The sequence below is a fragment of the Myxine glutinosa genome, chromosome 1 (genome assembly GCF_964187855.1).
Source record: "Myxine glutinosa chromosome 1, kmMyxGlut1.1, whole genome shotgun sequence".
In the NCBI taxonomy this organism is placed as follows: domain Eukaryota; kingdom Metazoa; phylum Chordata; class Myxini; order Myxiniformes; family Myxinidae; genus Myxine; species Myxine glutinosa.
Window position 1 is genome coordinate 359,076,563 of NC_136261.1, and position 21,565 is coordinate 359,098,127.

At 45.1% G+C, this 21,565-nt stretch overlaps 1 protein-coding gene across 2 annotated transcripts in view; it reads left to right on the forward strand.

The window, feature by feature from the left end:
• Window positions 1–3,496: 3,496 nt before the first annotated feature.
• LOC137414146 (disintegrin and metalloproteinase domain-containing protein 9) overlaps window positions 3,497–21,565 on the forward strand; it is a 62,365-nt gene continuing 44,296 nt past the window's right edge. Inside the window, exons 1-8 of one of the 2 annotated variants that reach the window (XM_068099632.2) lie at window positions 3,497–3,680; window positions 4,691–4,803; window positions 5,225–5,301; window positions 11,273–11,383; window positions 11,514–11,712; window positions 12,037–12,108; window positions 18,042–18,116; window positions 18,288–18,466. In XM_068099632.2, coding sequence (XP_067955733.2) covers window positions 3,575–3,680; window positions 4,691–4,803; window positions 5,225–5,301; window positions 11,273–11,383; window positions 11,514–11,712; window positions 12,037–12,108; window positions 18,042–18,116; window positions 18,288–18,466 — 932 coding nt within the window. In that variant the 5' untranslated portion in view covers window positions 3,497–3,574. The remainder of the gene's footprint in view (window positions 3,681–4,690; window positions 4,804–5,224; window positions 5,302–11,272; window positions 11,384–11,513; window positions 11,713–12,036; window positions 12,109–18,041; window positions 18,117–18,287; window positions 18,467–21,565) is intronic. The other variant, XM_068099641.2, reaches the window with a different exon arrangement.

Sequence of the window (21,565 nt, forward strand, 5' to 3'; positions counted from 1 at the left end):
GACTAAGACCCGATTCCTTAAACGTTGGCCAAATCGTGCCACAGATATTCAATTTGGAAAAGACAAAGACGACGGATGTGAAGAAGAAGAAGAAGACAAAAAAAGGTTTGAAATACGAATATAATTTATTACTATTTACAGGACCAAAATAAACCAAGGAAGAAGGAAAGATAATAAAATAAAGACAGAAAGAGGGACGGACCAGAAGGACACAGTGAAAATTCTAGCTTACCTATTACAGTCTTAATTAATACCCTGGACAGAACAAACAAAAGACGGACTCACACGAATGGGGAATTTGCAGGCAGGAATGGAAGGACTGGAATGGTTTGGGACGGCAGAGAAGGGGAGGAAGGCACGGAGCTGGCTGGAGCTTGATCCCTCACGGGACGTCGGGCTGGACCTCGATGGCCGCCGATGCCACCGATCCTGTGGTGTGCGCGGGGTAACGGGTCGGAGCTGCCTGGTGGAGCCAACGCTGCTGGTGGGGGGTCTGGCGTGACGGATTCTCTCTCCTTCGCTCACAAACTCGCAGGACTCTCTTCAGGCTTGTCTGTGTTCTGATCTCCTCCCTCCTCGACTCTCTTGGGGGGCGTCTCCCGTGGGTTGTATAAGCCCCACCCTTGACCCTTTTGCGAACCTCCCCCAAACGTTCTCTCTCCGCCCTCTAAAGCCAACCCCTCGTTCTGGGTTGGTCGGCAAGGGCTGGTTCACTCCTCCCCTCTATGACGAGGTGGAGACACGCCTTTCTTCCCCGACCTTACCTCGTGGCTAATGGTGGTTTTGGGGCGATTTGAGCTAGCCCCAGCCAAAGGGCAGCAATGGCGAATGAAGAAAACCGCACAAATGCAGTTGGCAATTGCAGCAAACCTGGCAAACCTGGCACTTTGAAGATGCCATGTCGGAGGGATCTACCTTATTTAATGCAGTGCAATGGAGTGTCAAATTAATGGAAGACAAGGCCTTACCCGACTACACAGAATAAGGAAATAACTGTCAACAAGGAGGAAATATATTATTGGCTACGTGGGTGCTTGTGAAATAACTACGGGCACGACCTTTGACCTTTATACACAACTGGAGGAAGGAGGGTCCACAATAAAACAATAAAAAAACACAATCCTCATATCCACAAAAGTATATAAAAAGGGGAGCGGTCGACAAGATGGGGAGAGACGGGGAAGCACATAAACACAACATTTGAGAGCAGGGACATCGGGAGATCTGTAGGAGGGAGAGGGCTTGGGAAGGTGGGGAGGGGGTGGGGGTGGGATAAGTATAAAACACAAGGACACCAAGGACTTCCAGGAAAGAAGTTGGTATTTCAAAAAAGTGGATTTGGGGTGAAATTAGCGGGGGTAGAAAAGATCAAGGTTTTGGATGGGGGAAGATAAGAGATGGTGGTGAACAGCTGTTTTAAATACCTGGAGGGAGGAGTGGGAATGAAGAGATTGAGGGAGTTTGTTCCAGAGGCGGGAGAAAAGAGGAATGAAGGAGTGAAGGTGAGCAGAGAGTCTTGATTTTGGCAGTTTAACCATAAGAGGGTTGCAGGCAGATCTTGTGCGACCTGTAGGAATATTTGGGGGACTGAGCCCAGAGAGAGCTGGAGGAGCAAGGCCGGAGAGGAGTCGGTAGAAGACAGAAAGACCACCAACCTGCCTGCGGTGAGTAAGTGAAAGGCCCTCGGAGGTAGCTTCATCACGGGAGATTCCAATGATTCTGAACGCTTTGGTTTCACCAGCGTGAAGACGAGCTAGGTGTGAGGCAGGAGCACCGGCCCGGAGGGGAGAGCAGTACTCCATTGAGCTGCGGATGAAAGCCTTGTATGTGGTGAGGAGCTCAGGTGTGCCAAGGAAGGACTTCGCACGACGGAGGATGCCCAGTCGACGACTGGCTTTGGAGGCCAGATTTGAAATGTGGTTTTCCCAGGAAAGATCTTGGCAGATAGTGAGACCAAAAAGCTTGCGTGACAGAACTTCTTGGAGAGGATTATTCAGAAAGTGGATGGGAGGGTTGTCCAGTCGGTCTTTTCGGAGAGACATCGTAAGAGTGTGAGATTTGTCAGGATTGAAAGACATGTTCCACTTGTTTGACCAGTCCGTGATTTTGTCCAGGTCTGCAGAGAGTGAGGAGGCTGCAGACTGCCGATCTGAGGGATGAGGAATGGAGCGGCAGAGAGTGGAGTCTTCAGCAAAGAGATAGAGAGAATTTTCAAGAGAGTCGGAGAGATCATTGATGAAGACCAGAAAAAGCACAGGGCCCAGAACACTGCCTTGGGGAACTCCAGCCTGAACAGGAAGGAACAGGAGGAGATGAGAGAAACGCATGCAAGGCCACATGTTGACTACGACCAGAGAGGAAGTCCACCAGCCATGCCTGGAGATTTCCATGGATACCAAAGAAGGAGAGCTTGGTGAGCAGAGCGGGGTGCCAGACCGTATCGAAGGCACGTGATATGTCGAGGGAGACAGCTCTAATTTCCTGTTTGGCATTGAGGACCTCCATCCATTGTTGAGACAGCAGAAGCAGCATGTCCAGAGTAGAGTGACCTGGTCTGAAACCAAATTGATCATTGGAGAAGAGGAAAGATTTCATATCCGGAGCAATGATGGATTCCATGACTTAATGGATTCCATGATGGATGGATTGGATGGATTGGATGGATGGATTCCATGACTTTGCTCGGCGAAATTATATTTTTCAATGCAATGTTAATTTTTTACGCCCCTCCCCCTAAACGAAAATCATGGATCCGAGGCTGCGCTCTCTCTCCGCATGTAAGATCATTCATGGGTTCGGAATTAGCAGTTTCGCCATTTATCGCATGAGGAAATGTTACCTGCTTCGAAGTTTACGAGGCAACCCCACTAGGTTTTCTGTGCAGCGTTTGGGATCCCTGCACGTGTCCTAAAGTGTGAAGGAGTTTTCATAACATTTCTCAAAACATTTTATTTTTACCTCGCTGGTTAATTATATCCGGTAAATAAATAATGAGAGTTTCGAAGCCAAATTCATTTGGATAAAGCAACCAATCAATTAGATACAAAAAATGTAATTAGACAATTTAAAATTGCAAATGAACAATTTAGTGATACTCGCATTTCATATTGTGAAATTATACGACGAGATTTCACAATAACAAGAATGAAATCCAACGTAAACTAATTGAATGACGCGCCCGTTACACCGCCAAAAGGCTTTCTGCACGTTATGGAAGGGACGAATTGAAGTAATTTGAAAGAAATAAATTCCAACAAACTGAAAAAAGCGAGAGTATCGCAGTTTTTAATAAATTGTAGCGAATTGTAAATAAGCAAGTAATATGGAATCAAAAGATTGCAATTCATATAATGTTTACGCGAGATGTTATTAAATTAGAAATGCTAGTCGTAGGAAGGTTGGCACTGTAGGGACAACAAAAATAGATGACGAGATATGTTTATTTTCAACTAAAAGGAATTAATTATGATTATGAATGTACCTTGGAAAAATGAATGAATGAATGAGGGAATGAATTCCGTTCGCCGGATGGACTGTGCTGCACGCGCCTCCCTTGGCGGGCTGTGTGTGTAACATGGTTGCTGTTGTTCCGCTCATTTTGCTGTTTTCCTTGTCACGAAGCGCTTCGGCCACGGAAGGTTCTTCGCACACAGGTCAGGGGGCACCGTTCATGTACTCTGGTGAGCTCTCTGATATCGCTTTACCTGTTTCGGTTACCTCGTGACAACTTCCGTGCCCCCATTTCCCCCTCGCACTACTCGCTAACATCCGTAATTCGAATCTAGTACACCTGAGAGAACTTTCCCTTCATTTAAATATATAATGTTAATGTACTTTAGGTGGTGTTAAACTATTTACAAGATCGAGGCTCTTGGTCTTGGAAGAGGGAGGTGACAGCAGGGGAATGAATGAATGAATGAGAGAAAGAAGGGAGGGAAACGCAAGAAGGGGTCGGGTTAATGGGGTAGAAAAGATGTCTTGGGGATGACATGGGGTTGGGGATGACATGAAATGGTGATTCAAGCCCTGGAGGGGAAGTGTGAAATCGAAGTCTCTGCAAGGTAGTTTCACAAATGGGGGGAAAGAGGGATTAAAGAGGGTGGAGGTGTGGAGCGAGTCGGTATATAGGGAGTTTACCCATGGAGGGGTTTATTGGAATAACGTGTGCGCCCTGGAGGAGCTGGCCAGGGTCAGAATTCAGAGGGAGCGAGACCGAAGGAGAGAGCACAGGCTCTTGTGCTTCGGCTGGGATGATGGGATGCTGGGGCACCAGCCCGTAAGTGGGAGCAGTACTCCATTGAGCTACGGACAAAGGCCTTGCCGTCTGTGGTGGTGGTGGTGGTGGTGTTGTCTCCAACTTTGTCTAGTTTAATTTACCGCTCTGAATATGGCTCGAACTAGTTCGATCTAAGAAGTCATCCGGAGCCTATCCAGGTGAGTACTAGGCAGCAGGTGCACAACGAAGGAAGAAAGGAGCTCCAATCCACCCTCCATATTTCACCGCCACATCTTCATCCATCTCAAAAAGAGTATGCCATTGTGTTCTGTATTTTTGCTAAATTCCCTGCATTGAAATCGATGGGATACGTTCATGATATAAAAGGCATGTGAATATACGTATTGTTGGTAAGAATGGGGCTGGTAGATTGAAGACATGTACCGTTAACTGTGTACGGTGTATGCGCTGCAGGTCTGTTGTCGAACGGGCACAATGTATGGACCGATGGCGGCCAAAAAGATCATGATAAGGTGGTCACCGTTGTGCGACTGGAAGGAAAGACCGCACAAGGCAGACTCTCCAAGGTCTGCGAATTTGATGGGATGGGAGGATTGATTGATTGTTTCTTTTGGGGTTTTTTTTACATAAATCTGTACATCGTACGTGTAAATCATTTACGTAAAAATGTTTGTGTACATCGTTACGAGTCATCGTCTGTACATCGTTACGAGTCATCGTCTGCGCATTGCCATGAGTCATTGCCTGTACATTGCCATGAGTCATTGTCTGTACATTGCCATGCGTCATTGCCTGTACATTGCCATGAGTCATTGCCTGTACATTGCCATGAGCCATTGCCTGTACATTGCCATGAGTCATCGTCTGCACATCGTCATGAGTCATCGTCTGCACATCGTCATGAGTCATCGTCTGCACATCATCATGAGTCATTGTATGTACATTGTTATCGTTTTACATATGACTGTACATCCTGTGTGTTCGTAGGAACAATATCCCGATCACCTTCGCTACGCCATCCAAATGGGTGATTCGAAGCACATCCTGAACATTTGGAGGAATGAGTATGTTTGGGAGGGAAATATCAGTGTAATTTGACAACCCAATGGTTTAACTAAGCATAACTTCATTTTTTCCGTGAAAGGTTGTACAGTTTTGTTTTCTTTCTGGATGTGCTTGATTCAATCTATTCATTCATGTGCAGCCCATGGCTGAGCTTTAGCATGTTCCGTTAGCAAGTGGCTTGCTATTGCTTTCAAAGCCAGCCGTTCCATATCACCGCTTTGCAAGCCGCTTGCTAAGTCGCTCGGCAAGCAAAGCAAGCGATTAAGAGAGGTGCCTTCATATGTTAGCAAAAATAGTTTGATTCAAAACTATACTACAACCACTGACATATTCAAAGGCATACCCCTGTTATGTATACTCATAATAATATGAAAATGTACATTTCATACTTTTATTGTTACTTCTCCTTTTCATCCTAATACTTTAAAATCTACAAACATCCAATCCCCTCCTTTCTCCCTCTCCAAAATGCACAGTGGTAGGTCCATAGTTAAGCTTAGTGGGGGGCTCCCCTTTCTGACTCCCCATTTATTTATTTATTTATTTCCATTTTGCTGGTACTCTGCAGCCGCTGCTAACACTGTAGATTTGTTTCGGGAAGTTGTCACTAGAGGATAGACTATAACTGAAAACGACGGCCCGGATGACTCGAGCATTCACTCGAGTACCATGGGGATGGAGACTCGTACATTGTTTAGATTAGTACATTTAGTACCATCGAGTACATTGTTTAGATGGAGACCGCCATATTGTTCAGCGGTGTCAGGCACTCCGTTCCGTTGCAGGGCTACGAGCCGCTTGGCAAACGGTAAGCAAGCCGAACACTCCCCTGGTTTGCATCATTGCTTGGTGCATAGCTCTACTGCCGATGCAGTGCCCCCTGTAGGTTTGAGCAGAAACTTCGAATTTGGCCAGGGTGCCAATTATAACTTGCCTCCTCAATCTTTACCATCCTCCAACTAATGCTAACAGACATACAGCCAACACATATCCTGTTTACAAAGGAAACAGGTTATCAAAGCTTCATGTATTACCAGCCGGCAAGCGTGTCGCTCACATTCTGCAACGTAAATTTTGTTTATCATGTTTGTGTACAAATCTTTACCATAAAATGGCAAGGAACTTGTGTGAGGACATTTAACAAAATCTACTTGGCTGGTATTTAATTTCATTCTGGCGTGGAGTCTGGCCGAGCTTGTGGACCGACCTTTGGGGAGGTTCTGGGCAGAAAAGGGTCGAAACTCTTATAAAACTCTTATGAAGACAGAAGGCCTGCTGATCATAAAGGCAGTCGGAAAAATATTTTTGTTGTTGTTGTATGCAAAGTCGAGGCTTGTGGAGGAGTTAGAACACAGAACGGATCAGTTGGTACCATGACAAAAGGAACAGTAGAAAGAGAGGAGGGAACACACCAACAGCAGGGTTGAGGGACAAAATACAGGGAGACTTGGACGAATGAGGGCCAGAGGAGGGCGCATGAGGTGAACAATATGGATACTGGCAAAAAACCCACAGGAAGGAAAACCTGGAAACTTGGAAAGAGGTGGGTTTGGGGTGGGTCAACGGGGTAGAAAAGATCATAGCTTTGGATGCTGGATGACCTGAGGTGGCAGCGAACAGCCATCTTGAAGACCTGGAGGGAAGAATGAGACCGGAGAGAATGTGGATGTTGTTTCCACACGTGGGGGGGAAAGAGGAATTGATCATTTAAATATTTAATTCCGGAATTTATCATCGGTTAATCATCGGATATGGAAGCTGCACGCCCACCCAGGGAGTGGTGGAGACCCCAACAACAGACCGTTCAGGGGAAAACACCACAGAACACCGCAGTAATCTTGTGCAGCTTCCCCCAGTGAGGCTCCAGGCTTCTGCTCTCCCCTGGGTGGGTTACGCCCACCTTTATAGATTCCGCCCCCACACCTCGGTTGGGATCTAAACTTTTCCCACCTAAACTAGTGCTGGCGCAAATTGTCCCACCTAAACTAATGTCAGAGCATTTTAAAGCACATAAAAGACCGATTACAAAGATAAAACATTAAAAAGTCCCTCAAAATTCCTCACGCTTATTCTAATGCATTCAATATTGGAGAAAACTAACTTATTCTATGCAAAGTTAGCCCCTAAAAGTCATTCCCACCACACTGTGTAATGCTTGTGATTTTAAGCTACATTTTGTATTGCAGTTCGTTTATTCCTCTATATGCTCTTAACTTAAGTGTGTTGTCTTACCTTTCCGACTTAACACTCAAAGACTTGCACTCACTATAAGGAAATCGTAAGGATGATGAGGGGCGGGGATGAAATATCAATCGCCCTCAACTTTTTCCGGAGTTTGCCGTAAAGACGTGTGGTTTGCACACGTGCATTATATGCAGTTTTTATTTAATTAAATCATTATTTTGATCTCACCTATCATTTCGGTCTGGCTGCTGAAGAGTTTGGTAGTTATTGATGAATTTGGTACTAGAGATAGATTACAGTCAGTTTGTGCAATCGGAGCAAGTTCTTTTCTTTTAAGATTATACATTTGGAGGGTGGAGGCGGCTAGGGTTAGTCTAACAGTTGGATGATACCACTTGTGTGGTACTACTCGGCACTCCCTTGGTCAAACTCCTCGTGATTCTGGGCATTCTTTGTGAAAACCATAACAGGAAGAGAAAATGCTGATGGAGTTGTGAAACTGCATTCTGCGTTGGACACCGCTTTTCAGGAAGTGTCTGAGTAGAGTACAAGTGTTTTGAAATATTTGGACTTTATTTGCTCGTTTGATAAAGAAGTACCAGACTTGCCTTACATTTTGTAGACATGATATAATTAGAGTGTTTTTTCAGAATGTATATATCAGTTTACTTGTCACGGCTTTTATTTATTAAATCCTTTTTTACCGATAGGACTTTACTCCCACCCACTATTAAGTGCTGCAACTACCTGTTGGGAATTCTCACTCCATGCAGATGCTTGTCACAAAGAATTTGCAATAGGAAGTCAGCAGCTTGTTTGTGATGAGGTACTATAAGGACTTCCACCTACTCCGTGTTTGTCTTTTGGTGGTAAATAAACGGTTTGAGTAACTGACCAAGTCGCTATTCCCCCCTCTCGTCAGGTGGTCTGTATTCCATTCCCCTTTGAACATTTGACTCCTGATGCTGTGTCCACATGTTCAAATTGTGTTGCGTTTTGTCGTCTATCTGCCTGCCAATGGCCTTGTAACTAATTCAAAAGTGTGTTGATGTCTCTTAGATTAAAACAAAAAGCAAATTTCAAAACTAAGAATTACTGGATTATCCACTTTTCGCAAATTTAAGAATTACTTACTCTTCGCGAAGGACTTCATGGGATCTTTAACATTCACCAACTAATGCCGGCAGACGGGACACCCATTGTAGCATCCATCCGCAGGCCGTCGGTCGTTCAAATTGGTGAAGCACCAGGATGATTCTATATTGGGTCGGCATTCAAACTCAGGCTAGACAGCTTCGAGGTGAATGTGCGTCCCTCTTGGCCATCCTGCTAGCCCAATGCCTTGTCTACAAGTGGCCAAAACACATAGGTGGCATCACTTTTCCATTCAATAATTCAATCAATCGTGGCTTAGTATTGGCTGCTCCTACAGGAATAACCTGAAGTTTGTATAAGCTCAAGTACATACTAAGTCTACGGTACTTGAGTCATGAGAAATGATATAAGTTGTGGTAAAAATGCAGAGCTGGAGAAGAAAAGGTGATTGTGAACAGCTCGGCAATGTTGAGAGAAGTTTAAAAAAAAAGTTAAGTGTGCAGTACAAGCCTTTAAAATAAAACTGCTTTAAGTGTTGGCTTTACATCAAACTGCATCTTGACTTTACATCATGCTTATCTTAGCTTTCACACCGTACTCATCTTAACTTTACATCATGCTTATCTTAACCTTTACACCGTACTCATCATAACTTTACACCATGCTTATCTTAACTTTTACACCCTACTCATCTTAACTTTACATCATGCTTATCTTAACTTTTACACCCTACTCATCTTAACTTTACATCATGCTTATCTTAACTTTTACACTGTACTCATCTTAACTTTACATCATGCTTATCTTAACTTTTACACCGTACTGTCATGTTCCCGGGGATTAAGATCCCCTGGGACGAATAGCCGATCGAGCTTATCACTCTGAGGCGTTCAAAACTATGGCGTATTAATACGTGCGGGGGATGAGGCAGCAAAGGGTAGTGAAGCTCTTACCTGTACGGATCCCACTGGACGTCTTCGAACCACGATGATCAACTCAAACCAACACAGATTTAGAATGCAACAATAAAAAGGTTTAATAAAATATATGCCAGGAAACAAAGAAAATGCATGGCAACCTAAGATTCCTCATCGAGGTATCCTCTACACGGACTTGTAAAACAACACAAGGGGAAAAATAACTGAAAGTAAAAATGTGTTTGTGTACTCAGCTTTGAGCGGCTCTTGAACCCCATCAGTCTGTGAACTGGTCCCGGAGGTCCATGCGCGGGAAACACGCCTCGGCGCGAAGTCCATGCATGGGAAACAGGCCTTGGCACGCAGTTCGTTCACTCCAGCCACCGAGCACGAAGCAAGCGGGCCGCGTCCGTCCTCGTTGTCGGCTCCACACAGCACTGCGGTTTCCCGGTGCACCCAGCTGCCGCACAGTCAGCACCAACAAGCCAGGGATAGGAAAATGCGGCCGCTCACACCGATCGCCTGGACCAAAAGAAATCGTACACGAGCCGCGACCGTCTGCAGTAACTCGGGACACCAGGAGCCAAGAGCCGGCCGTGCGTCTTCAATTGCCCAGACAAAGAAGAGTGTGAAATGCAACTGCCTGCTATAAAATCCAGAATTAAGAGAGCTGTATATGCGACCATTTGCAATGGAATCCAGAACCAAGAAGAAGGAAAATGTCGGGACCCAAGTCTTTGTTCCCAGGGCTCTTACGTTATCCGACGACATCCGCGCGTGCTCCAATCAACGAGTCCATCTCCTCGCTCTATGGTACCGGACCAATCACTACCCTGTGGGGCAGGGCCTTGCGTCCCTCCTGTGCCCTTGCGATGGCTCAGCTGTCAGAATCATTGGTGGTGCTCAATGTCTTGGTTCCGGTTGTTTTATTTAGTGTTATAATGCGCACTGATTGCTTGCTGGTTATGTGTGTGTAGTGTCATAAGGAACAAGCGGAAAAGGTCACAGAGGCAATTTACATCCAGGAAATTTACCCTTGATCCCTAACTAATTAACATAACCCCACCCCTTGTCATGGGGACAAAGATGCGACCTTACACAACATCCGGCCTGACTTGTGTACATCAAGGTGGCTACACGACATACAGAGCACACTACCCTATACAATCATACCTGGCCCTAAAGTAATCCATTGCCTACCCCCTCACAAACGTAACAGTACTCATCTTAACTTTACATCATGCTTAGCTTAACTTTTACATTGTATTTATCTTAACTTTACATCATGCTTATCTTATATTTTACACCGTACTTATCTTAAAATGCAGACACGTGCGTACACACACAAGCGATTGCTTAATCCTGCTGTTCGCTTTGCAAGTGCAGGATAACTATTCTGTGTACAGCTGGTGGGAAATCGTTAATGTGCGGCTGGAAGTGGTTTTATGCGTGACGAGTGGAAGATGCTTTTATAAGTGTCATCTGCACGGCTGGTGGAAGATTGTGTTTTGCGCCCGTGAAAAATGCAAATACACGGGGCACAGGGCCACAAATGTAGAAGCAGGTCGCATTTTATCAGCTGCAAATACCCGCGGTCTGAGAATGTTGGGACCGTGAATGTCAGGGTCTGACTGCATATGCAAATGTGCGAAAATGTTTATGACCTCCAAATAAACCACTGATGATTGTGTTTGGCTTTGGGCTGCAACTCTTGTAAGATTTATTTTTCACTAGGTTATCATTAATTTGCATTGCCCTGCGTGTGTGTGGACAGTCTCTCCATTCAACACCATAGCGAGTATAATGTGGAACCATGTTTTTACCATGGCACGGTGGAAGGAGACTTGGATTCATCTGTGGGCCTCAGTACCTGCGACGGACTTAAGTGTGTCCACCATCGATCATACCCCAAGGATATTTGGCACCTTGTCATTTTCCCACTTTCATCTCTGCAAGCTGCTTGCATATGAGGCATCTTCCTGCAAACCTGTCATCTATTCTCTTGAATGTTTCAGGGGCTACTTTATCATTGAGGGTGTTGGATACGGCCTGGATCCTCTGGAAGGGGAGGAGACTGGCAGACATCGCCTCGTTCCTCTCGATGTTGCTCCTGAAAGACGCACTTCCTGCGGCCTGAAGACACATTCGATCCCCCATCTCCATCAACACTTCGGGCATGACCTTTTCACCCACTCTGCTAATCACACACACATGGTAAGTGTGTATTTCGTCCTCAATTTGCCACAATAATGGCAGGCCCCACCATCGTCTACAGACTGAAGGCAATTCCATATTGGATAACGTTTTGAACAAAAGGACTACTTTTAATAACTAATTGAGTTTTTGTTGGATTGACACCAGAGCAGAATCCAATAATTGTGATTTCGCTTCCATTTTATGTCATATTGTTTTGAAGGATATGATCTAGGTATTTACTACTCGGGTACTTGCAGTGCCTGTCTGTGATTGTTGAAGAATGTATTGTGTTTGATTTGTTTTGTGGGGTTTTACGTAAGAGAAAGCTGTGCTCTTCCCTAGAGGAGGCGCCGTCATGTGGTACTGCCCAGCACGCGTTACTTGGAGCTTCTGCTGGTACTGGACAACACCCTGGTATGAATGTTTCCATTATTTTTATTTTTTTTAACACATTCCCTTTCCAATGAGTACTCTCGTCAATATTAGAGTGGAGTGCATTTAATAGCACTCGAGGAATTTATTTGAGTGTATAGCATTCCGGGACACCTAGGAAGCCTGACCACCCAAAAAGCAAAACACAAAGAACAAGGTAGAATGGCACTCGATAAAGGGGACTCGGTAGAGCGTATGCCTCCCGTAGGCTGAACAATTTACGTTTTGTATCCCACTGATAGGCCAGATCTGTGTCCGGACCTGAATCGATGTCTAACCAGCTTGTTCTCGTCACCTACCCAATTCATCCACCAGGTTTTGTAATAATGCGTCCACAACATTTTGTGAAAATATTATGCTATATCATTTTTGGCCCCATTTCCCAATTAGTGAAGAATCACTTAAGAATTCAAAAAAAATCCTGCTCACAGACAAATAAACAGACGGGCGAAAACGAACCTCAGTCCACCTCAGGTGGCGCAGGTAATAAAATCAAACAAATAAATGTGCTAAGCAACCACGGACGCCGTCTGACCATTAATTTAGGTAGGGTCCTCGCATCTACAGTGCATTCAGAAAGTATTCAGACCCCTTCACTTTTTTCACATTTTGTTATGTTGCAGCCTTTTGCTGAAATCGTTTGAATTCATTTTTTCCCTCATCAATCTACACTCAATTCCCCATAATGACAAAGAGAAAACAGGATTTTAGAAAGTTTTGCAAATTTATTAAAAAGAAAAAACTGAAATATCACATTAACATAAGTATTCATACCCTTTGCTATAACACTTGAAATTTAGCTCAGGTGCCTCCCATTTCTCTTGATCATCTTTGAGATGTTTCTACACCTTGATTGGAGTCCACCTGTGGTGAATTCAATTGATTGGACATGATTTGGAAAGGCACACACCTGTCTATATAAGGTCTCACAGCTGATAATGCATTTCAGAGCAAAAATCAAGCCATGAGGTCGAAGGAACTGCCTGCAGAGCTCAGAGGCAGGATTGTGTCGAAGCACAGATCTGGGGAAGCCTACAAAAAATTTCTGCTGCATTGAGGGTTCCCAAGAGCACAGTGGCCTCCATAATTCTTAAATGGAAGAAGTTTGGAACAACGAGGACTCTTCCGAGAGCTGGCCGCCCGGCCAAACTGAGCAATCGGGGAAGAAGGGCCTTGGTAATAGAGGTGACCAAGAACCCGATGGTCACTGGCTGAGCTCCAGAGATCCTGTGTGGAGATGGGAGAAACTTCCAGAAGGACAACCATTCTCTTCTAGACTTGATTATGACAAACCTCCCTGCAAATGTCTGCTGCTCTTCTTCTGCTCAAATCGGTTCTTCTGATCATGTGCTTGTTAAAGTGGACATCTCTCTGGCCGTTCTCAGAGAGCCTCCTCAGTGCCGACGAGTCTGGCATTTCACTCGGGCTGACTGGCACGGTCTGCAAGCAGCCATCAATCATCTGGACTGGTCTCCCATCTCTACTGCCTCTGACATCAATTCTTCCTGGGAATTCTTCCATAGCAAACTGCTCTCTCTCATGCACAGATTTATCCCATCTCATCTTCAGTTGTCTTACCCTTCCTCCTGTCCATGGTATACTGAATCTTGTGGTGAGGCAGTTGCCCTGAAACAACTTGCCTTTGCCTCTTGGAAGGCAAATCCAACTGAAGGCAATCTCAGTTCCTTCCACCAAGCTCGGAACAAGTGTGTGTCCACCCTCAGGAGTGCCAGGATGCACTATCTCTCCACACTCAAGAATGAACTCTCAAACCAGTCTCCTTCCTCCAAATCCTGGTGGCATCTGGTCAAATCCGTTTCTGGTGTTTGTTCCCCCTCCTTCCCCTCCCTTACCTCAAATGGCTACACAGTTGACACCGCACGTGACAAAGCCGAATGCCTTAACTCTCTGTTTGCCTCAAAATCTTGTGTCCCAAACCCATCTCTTTGTTCCCACCTTACCCAGTCGAACCCAACTGCTCCTGCACTCTGTGTCCTTCTCTCCTGACAAGGTGGAGAAGTTTTTTTTAATCAAACCTCGACTCTGATTCTGCAACTGGACCAGACAGCATCAGCCCACGGGTCCTAAAATCCTGCTCTGCCGCTCTCTCTCACCCTCTCTCTATTCTTTTCACCCTCTCTTTTGCTCAAGGACATCTGCCAGCATCTTGGAAATCAGCAAACATTACTGCTTTACACAAAAAAGGTGCAAAAACAGATCCTTGCAACGACAGACCAATCAGCCTGCTCCCAATTATCAGCAAAGTCATGGAATCCATCATTGCTTCGGATATCGAATCGTTCCTCTTCTGCAATGGCTTGATCTCCGATCATCAATTTGGATTCAGACCAGGTTGTTCTACTCTGGACATGTTGCTTCTGCTGTCTCAACAATGGATGGAGGTCCTCAATGCCAAACAGGAAATCAGAGCTGTCTCCCTTGACGTATCACGTGCCTTCGATACGGTCTGGCACCCAGCTCTGCTCACCAAACACTCCTATGGTATCCATGGCAATCTCCACGCATGGCTTGCGGACGTACTCTCTGGTTGTAGTCAACGTGTGGCCCTGAATGGATTTCTCTCATCTCCCCTTCTTGGTCTGGCTGGAGTTCCCCAAGGCAGTGTTCTGGGCCTGTGCTATTTCTGGTCTTCATCAATGATCTCTCCGATCGGCAGTCTGCAGCCTACTCACTCTCTGCAGACCTGGACAAAATCACAGACTGGTCAAACAAGTGGAACATGTCTTTCAATCCTGACAAAACTCACACTCTTACTATGTCTCTCCGAAAAGACCGAGTGGACAACCCTCCCATCTACTTTCTCAACAATCCTCTCCGCTCCATTCCTCTTCCCTCAGATCGGCAGTCTGCAGCCTCCTCACTCTCTGAAGACCTGGACAAAATCACAGAATGGTCAAACAAGTGGAACATGTCTTTCAATCCTGACAAATCTCACACTCTTACTATGTCTCTCCGAAAAGACCGAGTGGACAACCCTCCCATCTACTTTCTCAACAATCCTCTCCAAGAAGTTCTGTCGCTCAAGCTTTTGGGTCTCACTATCTGCCATGATCTTTCTTGGGAAAACCACATTTCCAAGCTGGCCTCCAAAGCCAGTCGCCGACTGGGCATCCTCGGTCGTGCGAAGTCCTTCCTTGGCACATCTGAGCTCCTCACCACATACAAGGCTTTCATCCGCAGCTCAATGGAATACTGTTCTCCCCTATGGGCCTGTGCTCCTGCCTCACACCTAGCTCGGCTTCATGCTGTTGAAACCAAAGCTTTCAGAATCATTGGAATCTCCCGCGATGAAGCTATCTCCGAGGGCTTTTCACTCACTCACCGCAGGCAGGTAGGTGGTCTTTCTGTCTTATACCGACTCCTCTCTGGCCTTGCTCCCCCAGCTCTCTCTGTGCTTTGTCCCCCAAATATTCCTCCAGGTCGCACAAGAACTGCCAGCAACCCTCTGAGAGTTAAACTGCCGAAATCTAGGCTCTCTGCTCACCTTCACTCTTTCATGCCTCTTTTCTCCCGCCTCTGGAACAAACTCCCACACTCCCTTCAATCCCACTCCTCCCTCCAGGTCTTTGAAACAGCTGTTCACCACCATCTCTTATCTTCCCCCATCCAAATCCTTGATCTTTTCTACCCCCGCTAATTCACCCCAGATCCACTTTGTTTGAAATTCCAACTTCTTTCCTGGAAGTCCTTGCAGTGTCCATATGTTTTATACCTCTCCCACCCCCCCCCCCTTCCCATGCCTCTCCACCCACCCCCAAAAGCCCTCTCCCTCGCACAGATCTCTCGACGTCCTGCTCTCAAATGTTGTGTTTGTGTCCTTCCCCCTTTCTCCCCATCCTGGCTACCGCTCCCCATGTTATGTTATATGTTTGATGTGTCGGTTTGTCTTTCTGTGTGATTAATGTTAGCTCTTTCACGAGCCTCGATCTTGTATACAAAAAAAAAAAAAAAAGGTTCTGTCGCTCAAGCTTTTGGGTCTCACTATCTGCCATGATCTTTCTTGGGAAAACCATATTTCCAAGCTGGCCTCCAAAGCCAGTCGCCGACTGGGCATCCTCCGTCGTGCGAAGTCCTTCCTCGGCACACCTGAGCTCCTCACCACATACAAGGCTTTCATCCGCAGCTCAATGGAATACTGTTCCCCCCTCTGGTGATTATTGTTCGCTCTTTCACGAGCCTCGATCTTGTATCCCAAAAAAAGAAATGCAACATTCCACCGATCTGGGCTTTATGGCAGAGTGGCCAGACGGAAGCCTCTCCTCACTGAAAGACACATGAAAGCCCACAGAATCTTGTTTCTCACAGTCTGAGAGTCCTTTAGGTGCTTTTTTGCAAACTCCAAGCGAGCTTTCGGATGTCAATAATTTTGTCAATGGCATTTCTTTTTATTTTCTGATTTAAAAGGATATATTAAGTTCTGAATCAAAAACAAAGGTTCTGTAATATTAACAGTCAAATAAAGAATTGCGGAGACCAAATACTTTTTTTCAATTTAAACTTATTTTTCGAGAAAATTGTGAGTTATTTGAATAAAGTGCAAAGGTGCCAATATTTTTGGCCACGACTGTATATATAAGCAATGCAGGGTCAGAAAAGAAAGTTTTACTCTTAGCGCACAAGCCCCTTAGACAGTCAACTTCTTAATAAACTACAGACATTGGTACCTCAGTCACTCCGGGAAATTTGGCAAGCAAGAGAGATAGCCAGAAAGAAGAAGAAGGTGGGGCTTATTGGTGACTCCTCACTCACCCGACGTAAGCCTGCAGGTTTACTTTGGTCACGACATGAAAAATGGGGGAAGGGGTGGGGAAGAGAGAAGAGGGGGTGATGCTCTAGGGAGAGATGTGGGTGAATGTTCCATAATACGATGGAGGAAATCATGAATGTGATTCATTAACCCAGCCTTGAACGAGTCGAGGGGGGATGAGTGAATAATTTTTGCATTCCAAATGAATGATTAGGCATAGGGACACTAGGAGGGAGATAGTGTGAATCAGTGTGTATACGCCGGCACATCCAGGAAAAGAGCTCCGCGGCTCGTCAGCGCTTGCTCCGCGGCAGGCTCAATCACTCTCGGCGGAGCCCATCTGCTCAGAGGCCTGCTTTCACCTGGCTCACTCCTTGAAGCCTCCATCTGGATCTTGATGCTCCCTGGACGCACACAGTCCCGAGTCCTGGGATGCCTGGACTTGTAAAGCCGTTTGGCAGAGGTGTGGCCTTAGGGCCGGCCAGCATCCTGGCGGAGCTTGTTGTTCCCGTGTCTGCCTTCCCATTGGTGCACTCCTGTTGTCATGCTGCGCTCATTGGTTGAACTCACGGTCCCTCAGTGCAGACGCCGGAATTCAAACCTACTACGCAAACACAATGAATTTCTGAGTCCACTAATATGAGGGGAGAGGTAATCTAACTAAACAAAATAGTACGGATATATCTAAACTCCAGGGTTCCTTTATTTGTTGGATGTAATTCCCCGGTGTCTTCCAAAACCGCAACAATATTATCATACTTTTATTATTATTTTTCATGTTAAATATCAAGGGCAATAATCACGATTGCATAAAATGTATGTCAATTGATTAATTTTAATGCAAAAGGACTTTTTTGTGGAGAATACACGATTGTAAGACTTTTGTAGCACAATCGGAGGGTCTTTCAGTCTCGCCCCTGTGACCATCTGGAACTAGATGCTAAAGAGCAGAGTTTGAGGGATGCAAAACCTGATAAGAACAGTAATGATTATATTGAGGCCACTCTTTGTGGAATAGCTTACTGTTTGGTGTTCATTTGTACTTCATTCCAATTTGTACTTTGTACTTCTTCTGGGATTGTACTTGTTCATTGTACTTGTTCATAATTTGTACTTGTTCATTTGTACTTCTTCTGGGACATTGCAGTTTGAGGAGATGTACCAGGCAAACCGATCAGCATTGGTGAAAGATCTGCTTTATCTTACGAACCTGGTGGATTCGGTAAGATGTGATCTCGTTTTCTTCTTTCTTTACCATGCAATAAAGTACTGTATTATTTACCCTCTGCAACTCTCCCTACATGGATAAGACCTCCCGACATACAGTGACACACTAATGTGAAAATCCTTTCAATTTCAAGATCTGTTTTTGCTTGTGGCACTTCCCTTGTAGTTCTATAAGCGGTTACAGGTTCGTGTTGTGCTCGTCGACTTCTCCGTCCTTTCTGCGGAGGACGAGATACCTGTGGTTACGGAAGGAGAGAGTGCCAGTGATGTTCTCGGACGGTTTCTAAACTGGCGGCAAAACAACAGTGACATTCTTCCACATCATGACAATGCACAACTCCTCACGTAAGGCATTTTGCCGATGAAGATTTTTATTAGGATTACTGGCTATTTTGGAAGACTTCCTTTTTAGGTTATCTCATCTCGATTCTTGAAGCGATGAACTTATAAAATGGATGATTATGTCTGGAATGTCTGTCTCTCCATCCGTTAACTTTTTGCTATTTTTGCTACTCCTCCTTTCTCCCCCGGCTGATTGTTCTGAAATTTGACACATCAATACAAGACAGTATCCCACACAATCGCGCGTGCTTCGATTTTTCTTTTGATTTTTTTTTTTGGATCATGGTGGCTCCTACGTGATGTTAACCCCCAAACTTTGGATACCTACTCATTCCTAATTTACCAACGGATTGCTCTGAAACCCAATACAGCCGTTATACTCGATGGATCACACAATTTCTCAGGCTTAGATTTTTCGATTTTGGATCATGGGGGCTCCGAGAGGGGGTTTCCCCCTGAAACTTTGCATCCCTACTTGTCCCTTATTTACCAACCGATTGCTCTGAAACCCGATGCAGCCCTTCTACTCTAGTCAAAGTCTGAAGCAGGTTCTTCTCAAGAATTTGCCTGAATTTGGCTCCATTCATTGTCCCCTCTATCCTTACAAGTCTCCCAGTCCCTGCTGCAGAAAAACATCCCCATAGCATGATGCTGCCACTACATGCTTTACGGTAGGGATGGTGGTAGATGGTTGATGAGCTGTGCTCGGTTTCCACCAAAGGTAGAGCTTTGCATTCAAGCCATATCATTAACTTTTCGTCTCATCAGACCACAGAATATTTTGCCTCATGCTCAGTATTTCTTGTGCCTTTTTGCAAGCTCCAGGTGTGCTGTCATGTGCATGTGCCTTTTTCCCAGGAGTGGGTGGCTACTCTCTGATAAAACCTAGATTTGTGAAATGCTGCAGAGGCTGTTGTCCTTCTGAAAGGTTCTCCCATCTCAGCCAAGGAACTCTCTAGTCCTGGCAGAGTAGTCATTAGGTTCGTGGTCACCTCCCTGAGCAAGGTCCTTCTTCCTCGGTTGCTCATTTTCGTCAGACAGCCAGCTCCAGAAAGAGTCTGGGTAGTTCTATGTTATTTCCATTTTTAATGGTGGAGCTCACTTTGCTATTGGGAACTTTCAACACTCGAGAAGTTGTTTTATGCCCTTCCCCAGATCTATGCCTCCTCACAATTCTATCTCAGGAGTTCTATGGCCAGTTCCTTAGACTTCATGGCAGAGTTTCTGCTCTGACATGCCCTGTCAACTGTGGGAACTTGTATAGTAACACTCGTTTTTTTCTAAATAATGTCCATTCAATTGAATTGGCCACAGGTGGACTCAGTGAGTTGGGAGCGAGTGCCCCGGAAGCAGTGACGGAAAGAGAGTGGCAATTCTCTATATGTGGGGAAATTACGTGCTTAGTCAGGGGTTGCCCAGATAGCTCAGATGGCAGAGCACTGGTACAGTTCACTAGAGGACCTGGGTTTGATTTCCGGTCTGGTCACATAATTTTCCCACATATAGAACCACCTTTAGAGGCCATTTTCCCTGCAGAGCAGGGGCTGGCCTTGTTTGGGCACCGTGGTCCCCTTTTTGAAGCAATGTTTTATGGCCGGATGCCCTTCCTGCCGCCAACCCTGTTAGTCGCCTCTTGCGACACACAGGGAATTACCAGTGAACTGGTACTCAATTTGCCGACCTCAGAAGGATGACAGGCTGAGTCAACCCCCCTGGCGTTAATTCAGCAATCGACCACGATTTGAACCCAGGAACCCAGGATCCCAAGCCAGCACCCTAACCACTAAGCCAACACCAGGCTTAATTTTCCCATATATGTCGATTGATTACTTACAATCGTGTGTGTGTGTGTGTGTGTGTGTGTGTGTGTGTGTGTGTGTGTGTGTGTGTGTGTGTGTGTGTGTGTGTGTGTGTGTGTGTGTGTGTGTGTGTGTGTGTGTGTGTGTGTGTGTGTGTATGTATGTATAATGTATATAGATATATACTAGGTTGGCTCGTCTCGCTGCGCTCGCCTCACCAAGCTTCGTTACTGAGGAACGGGCTTATTTTAGCTGAGGATAATGACTGTACCTGAGTTGCTGTGTTGTCATGATTTACACCAATCATAATACAAACAATTACTTTGCACAAATGTATTTGTTGTGTTTGTGATATTACATTTTTATAGGCAATTTAGGTTGAAGATTTAGGTTGAATGTTTTTTTTTCAAGAAAGAACCCCTCAGCACATACATAGGGGAGGGGTAGGTGCAGACTGGAAGTTTGGGACGATTACACCTCACCACCACGTAATTCAAAACACCTCACCACCAAGTAATTCAAAACACCTCACAGCCATAAAACACGTAATAAAAACACCTCACCACCACAAAATTAAAAACACCTCACCACCACGAAATTCAAAACACCTCACCACCAAGTAATTTAAAACACCTCACAGCCATCAAACACGTAATAAAAACACCTCACAGCCATAAAACACGTAATACAAACACCTCACAGCCATAAAACACGTAATAAAAACACCTCACCACCACGAAATTAAAAACACCTCACAGCCATCAAACACGTAATAAAAACACCTCACAGCCATAAAACACGCAATAAAAACACCTCACCACCACGAAATTAAAAACACCTCACAGCCATCAAACACGTAATAAAAACACCTCACCACCACGAAATTAAAAACACCTCACAGCCATCAAACACGTAATAAAAACACCTCACAGCCATCAAACACGTAATAAAAACACCTCACAGCCATAAAACACGCAATAAAAACACCTCACCACCACGAAATTAAAAACACCTCACAGCCATAAAACACGTAATAAAAACACCTCACAGCCATCAAACACGTAATAAAAACACCTCACAGCCATAAAACACGCAATAAAAATACCTCACCACCACGAAATTAAAAACACCTCACAGCCATAAAACACGTAATAAAAACACCTCACAGCCATCAAACACGTAATAAAAACACCTCACAGCCATAAAACACGCAATAAAAACACCTCACCACCACGAAATTAAAAACACCTCACAGCCATCAAACACGTAATAAAAACACCTCACCACCACGAAATTAAAAACA